Below are 6,064 nucleotides of genomic sequence, written 5' to 3'. Positions count from 1 at the left end.
TAGGTATATGCAATGATTGCGTATCGAATTATTTATTTATGTCTAAAATCTTTCAGCTGATGTTGATTACATTTCATCAATAATAAATTTATAGCAAAGTAAAGTTATAAGTTTAGTAAAGTAGGTACTTAGATATTCGATGGTTTTGAAGTCCTTAATCTATGAAAAAAATGTATCCCTACTATAAAAATATATTTAATAATGTATTGATAACTACCTACTCAACAGTTTTAATAACCTTAATCAAGAAAAAAAAGAAGAAGGGGAGACTGGGCTATAATTATTATGCAGCAAATAAAGAAAACAAATAAAAAAAGCTAGAGTTTTATTTTATTTCCTTTCTACTTTAAATTTTTTCTTTAGATAAGGATTCAGTTCCATTACAAGATATCCAAAAAATATCGCCAAGAACAACATCAGCCAACAGAGTATCCGCAGGACCTTATTTGTATTCCAAAAGAAATTTTGAGTGTAGTGTATTTTATCTCACAGGTTCAACCCCACGGTTAGGCAGGATGCACAATAGCAAAAATAAAAAGGATAAATTTGTCGGCGGACAGCCAAAATGACTTAATCTATTAACATTTGTTTACTCTGATTCTGCTGTGCCTTACCTATTTTATAATATTCAGATAGGTATTTGCTCATAAAAAATAGTTTTTTTTTTATCAGGTTTGTTTGGTTTCCCCTATTAGGTACTGCGGTTACATGTCTTATCTATGTGAATCATTTCCAGTGATAAGATTAAATTATACAAGTTTTCAATGTCTCATACGAAGAAACATTTCATCCGTGATAATATATTATATTCGCCATAATAATATGCACTAAACGATGGATCTTCATAAAATATATTTATTTTGTCTCCTAATTATTATTTTTCTAATCGTAAGAACAGATTCTAAATATGTTTGCCCGAAGCAGTGTTTGTGTACTGTTGAAAATGGCTATAAATTGGCGAGGTGTACAAACGGCAATATAGCGGATGTGAATCTAGAGATACCAAATGTTGTTGAGGTGTATGACTTAAGCGGCAATTCAATAAGTAAATTGGACGATTACTGTTTCAAGGTTTGTTTCCAGTGTTATTATATATTACCTATAATAAGTTTGTTAATCGTTTGTATTACACAGGTATGCGTAAGTAATTTGTAATCACTGGTAGATAAAACGTCCACCTCTAAATATTTAAGTGGAAGGTTTGAGCCGTAGAGCTAAGGAAGAAAATGTAATTATCACGCTAAAAGTAGTATGTGACTCTCCTGCATTGTTTCGCTACTTACTGCAAACTGTTTTTGTTGACTAGCAAACATTTTTACTGCTACGGCCACTCTGTACCTAAGTACCTATAGCATGGCCCCCACATCCTGAAGCGGGCCCCCAGGCTAGGATGTTTGGCGGGGTCCCCTACGGGTAAAGTCAGTGTAACGCGCTGCAGTAGCGTTATCCAAATGGTGTATTTTTAGTGATTTTTTATATTTTTAATATGTACGAGTACATCCAATTGAATTATGGAGTTGTCGAGTATCGGCACAGTAAAAAATTGCATTGTATAACCTAATAGTTTTAATTATTAATGTTACCAAGTAAAATAGCGCCGCAGACGACTTTTTTATTATTAGAGCAAATTTGTGATCTGTGTTTATCCTACTTATCTGGTTGGCTCACCACGCCGGGCCCTTCCTGAGCCCGGGCCCCCATCCTAGAGCCCTGTTAGCCCCCCCCTTGTGGGGGCCATGACCTAAGTATACTCATACTTACTATTTAAACTACTCAACTCTACCGGATTTGGTAGAGTACCCATTCACACGCAGATTAAAAATTATATGGAAGAGTTGACTCATCAGAGTCAAATTTCTCTTTCTCGCTCGTTCAAGTATCTTACCTTTTTTCTCAACTTCCCGTTCATATCAAATAATGATTCTCAACCAGTATCTACGATTTGTGTTTGTGTATAATATGTGTCAGCCAGATAGGGGTTCCCCGATATTTTAAAAGATGTTTCCAGGGTTTCGACATACTTACAAAAAAGGTTGGAAATTACTGATATACAAGGTTTCTTCAACTTGACACATACATCCAGGTATTCCTTGAAATTATGCTTTTTTGACTACCTAGTCATAAGACAAGGAATACCTCTACCTATTACAATAATTTTTTTGTTCATGATGTAACACTACCATTCTAGATATTGCAATTATTATTATTATAAAATTGATTGAATTTTCTAGAACATGAAACTGACATCTCTTGTGAAAATTAATCTGTCAAATAACATCATATTTTGGATCGCACTACATGCCCTGGCAGAGCTAGATAAACTCGAAAGCCTAAATTTAAGTGGAAACAGATTGCAATCCCTTTCACCTGATCTTTTTTGGTATAACGGAAAACTAAAGAGCCTGGATCTATCTGGAAATAAATTATGGGATATGAAAAATTCGCCATTTCTACAACACACTAATATTAAGGTAAATACTATCTATGACACTGTATGTAGATACCTACCTATATAAATAGTGATGAAATGAATACATTACCTATCAGATATGTGTGTCCCTGCCTCCATACCACCTTGAGTTTTCGTTCACAAGGAAGTCAGTAAACTAGGTATTGTATGAAATGCCCGTGATGTCCGAGTGGTAACGTGTCCAATTATGAAATTGTGGGTTTCGGGATTAAACGCCAGTCCGGCAAATTCCATGCAGGTATGTTTCTCAATGTGGCTTTGGACCCAGAGCGTTGATATAATGGTTGAGCAAGTGGCTAATATCCATTTCTCGATAAAAAAAATCTGTTGGTGAACCCCTTTGTGAGGCGGCCATGATCCACTTTGGAAAAAACAACTTTACAGATGGGAGTATTCTAATGAGGATCAAAACCTCATCAGTTGCAAATCTCTCCACAATCATTGGCTGCATACCACTTAATACCAATAGGCCGAACAATGAACGGCCCAGATTGACTTACGAAATGTCCTTAATAAAGGCAGTTAATTATGTTTTTTTTGTATTTCGAGAGAAAACTTCATCGAAAATTTAGTACAAATGATCATTAATTTTAATGGCAAGTCCATGCATGTATCCAATAGATACATAATGGGCATAATGCACAAGAGCTGCAAGACTAATAAATGCATTCCCGGAGACGTAGAAATTTTCAGTGACATGCTGTGTATCTTATAATTTTTTTTTCTAAGACCGATCCTTTGCTTTGTATTTTTATTATAACTTGTTCTACTTTAATCTAAATGTCTTGTGAGTAATAGATTTAAATAAATGTAGTTTATTATTTTCAATATCTACAAAATATCCTAAAAACTGTTTTTTTTCAGGAGTTGAATTTGAATAGCTCACAGATATCATATATAACAGACCAAATGTTCAGTGAATTACCAAGTTTGACAAATCTAGATTTGAGTAAAAATTACATGATAAATTTGAAAATATCTGCTTTGACTCCTCTGAAAAACTTAAAAGTCATTAATCTTGACGATAACCAATGGGTCTGTGATGACGATTTCATCAGTCTCCAGACATGGATAAGTTCGCAAAATATTGAATATAAAAAACAATGTATAATGAATGATAAAAAAAAACCAAAAATGTTTGAAAAGATGATCTCTCTGGTGCCAGATGACAGAGAAAAAGAAACCAGTGTTGAAGATCTTGATGAATTATGGAAAGATCCCGGAGAATCCAATAACATGAATACTTCCGAAGAACCACCTGCAGTAGTAGATCAGTTTATTAAGACATTTCCCTTGATCACCCTTATTATAGGTTTCTGTGTAGGGGTATTATTTGGGATGGTCTTCTCATATTGTTGGTTGACACAGTTTTGCAAAAACACTCATGCCAATACTGGCCGTAGCAGACGCGACAGATCAAACGAGGGTCATGTCCATTTGATATCAGCTAGCAGAACTCAAATTGATAATGAATCGACACCGGTGGTCATGAGAAGACAATTATCGACACCCAATTCCTTTTGTCGAAGCACGTCTTGGGAATTGCGTGGCGGGGATGTTGAACCGAGAAGACCTCCGATGATATCGGCTCCTCCGATAGTCTACCGAGCCATAATCGGAACGAATGATCGTTCTGAATCGCCTCCGCCTACATATAGGCAATGCCTTCATGATAGTGTCATATCATGAAGCTAAAAACAGGCAAATACTATATAGCAGTAAGTCTTGTGTATTCGATTTCATACTAGTATACAATATTTAAATTTATTCTTTCGTTGATTAGAGTATTAACCATTAACCCATTGGAGACAATCGGTGCCAATTTGACGCTGCTGTTGACCAAGTGATTATGGACAATTGCCGTCAATTTGGTGCCACTTGTCCTTGGTAAAAATATATTTTTTTATTATTTAGATTAAGTCCTACAAATTATTTACCTGAATATTTAAAAAGATGTAAGATCAATACCTACACAAGTTTTTAAAAAATATTGAAATTAAACATATAATAAAGTGCTTAGTTGTAGCTGTTTTAGTAAATCTTGTCAAATTTACTACAAAATTTAATCCGACTTTGGTTCAGTTTCTTCTCCTTTTAAATCTGTCTTCAATGTGTTAACGACAGCTGTCACCACAGAATAGATTAATAAGATAGAAATGCGAAAGCCAAGATTTTGAAGTCACCTTTTGGTTTATATGACTTCATGAGTCAAGACCATAATATGCAAAAAAATAAAGCACCTCTAATATCCTTAAATGTTATCAATATTGAATTGAACAAAATTTAATGCATACCTACTATGATATAAATGGAAATAATATATTCTGTAACACGTCATGTTTAAATTTATCCCATATTCCTCCACACTCAAGATTCATACCTTCTTAGAGCCACACCCAGAAAATAGAATGCTTTCCCTTATTTTTGTGCTTGTAAATTAATAAAATCATTTTGCCATTTGAAATCTAGACTCTTTAGAACACATCTTATATTATCTCATAGCATCTTCTTATATTGGAATTGGATTTGAGTTCATCATTTCAGATTGAGGTATTGAAAAAATGAATTGGTTCAGTGCATATTTTTGACTTGTTAAAACTCTTTTAATATTATGAATTGATTTTAAGGTTTCGTCTTGTACGTCATCAATGATAGTAAAATAGGTTTTTAGACAATCTCATAGCATTTTCTTATTGGATTCGAGTTCACCTCTTCTTTACCGGAGTGTTCTTCATCGGACAAGTCAGTTTTTTTTAATGTGGCTGTACACTAAGTCCGATGTCGGTAATTGGATGTGTTGAAGTAAATTGAGTTATTTAATTTGAATAATTTAAATTTAATTTAGAATATTTAAGATGTAAATTGCGGGAAATAACCACTGTATATTATTTTGCATGCCCGCATCTTTGTGACTATGACAAAATGCATGACAACAATATTAGTGGTAGGTATTCCATATTATTTTGTATGTATGTCTTTTGATTCACATCTTATTTTATGTATCATAACTGTAATTATGTATTTTGCATTATAATTGTCAAAGCAAGACAAAAATACTGTTGTGTGAAACAATCTTTAAATGAGACTGTGTGAAATTGAAATGGTACATAGTATGTAGTAATTAGGTATTAGTAATATTTATAGTTCTTGAATATCTAAACGCCAGTGTTGAAAATATTGACTGAAAATAATTCTATTATAATGAATCAAAAAGTGTATAAATTAAGGGGAAGTGTAATGCGACTAGTGGTAGCTAGTGACGGAATACACAATTTTATGATCATTTACAGTTTAAAGCTTTTAAATTAATTAATACGTATTTAAAAACTATTATAAAGTGTCCATTTACATTCGTATTAGTATTTTTTTTTTATTACGGGTTAAATAAAAATTGCATATTTCATATTTTGTTGCTAGATACATACCACTTTAGTATAACTAATGTAGCACTGCACTTCACCAAAGATGTGATAATAAAAAAAATTGTTTTAGGACTCTAAATTATTGAAATCATTATCATGTAATGAAAGTTAATGTCATAGAAAATAAAAACAAATAATAACATTTAAAAAAATCTTTTATTACATCAAAATA

At 32.9% G+C, this 6,064-nt stretch overlaps 1 protein-coding gene across 3 annotated transcripts; it reads left to right on the top strand.

The window, feature by feature from the left end:
- The first annotated feature begins 713 nt into the window (after positions 1-713).
- On the top strand, positions 714-6,012 carry LOC147072046 (uncharacterized). Of its 3 annotated transcripts, XR_015070579.1 has the most exons (4): positions 714-1,071; positions 2,232-2,471; positions 3,335-4,896; positions 5,002-6,012. XR_015070579.1 is itself a non-coding variant. In XM_085946441.1 (3 exons), the coding sequence occupies exons 1-3, from the start codon at positions 835-837 to the stop codon at positions 4,157-4,159; spliced, it is 1,302 nt and encodes a 433-aa protein (XP_085802567.1). In that variant the 5' UTR covers positions 732-834; the 3' UTR covers positions 4,160-6,012. The 3 variants fall into 3 exon arrangements, 2 of the variants coding, with proteins under 2 accessions (XP_085802567.1, XP_085802568.1); XM_085946441.1 differs by having other exon boundaries at positions 732-1,071; positions 3,335-6,012; XM_085946442.1 differs by lacking the exon at positions 2,232-2,471 and having other exon boundaries at positions 750-1,071; positions 3,335-6,006.
- The last annotated feature ends 52 nt before the right edge of the window (positions 6,013-6,064 follow it).

Source organism: Rhyacophila brunnea, unplaced genomic scaffold, assembly GCF_057557595.1.
Source record: "Rhyacophila brunnea isolate RB1 unplaced genomic scaffold, BYU_Rbru_1.0 scaffold_2, whole genome shotgun sequence".
NCBI lineage: Eukaryota > Metazoa > Arthropoda > Insecta > Trichoptera > Rhyacophilidae > Rhyacophila > Rhyacophila brunnea.
The sequence above is the reverse complement of the archived record's forward strand: the minus strand, read 5'-3'. Positions and strand labels throughout refer to the sequence as shown.

What these genes read in the sequence shown, in the direction of transcription:
- LOC147072046 (XM_085946441.1), top strand. Translation starts at nt 835, where the DNA reads ATGGATCTTCATAAAATATATTTATTTTGTCTCCTAATTATTATTTTT. An exon ending in TGGACGATTACTGTTTCAAG is followed by an intron (nt 1,072 to 2,231) that starts GTTTGTTTCCAG and finishes TGAATTTTCTAG; the next exon opens with AACATGAAACTGACATCTCT. An exon ending in TACAACACACTAATATTAAG is followed by an intron (nt 2,472 to 3,334) that starts GTAAATACTATC and finishes GTTTTTTTTCAG; the next exon opens with GAGTTGAATTTGAATAGCTC.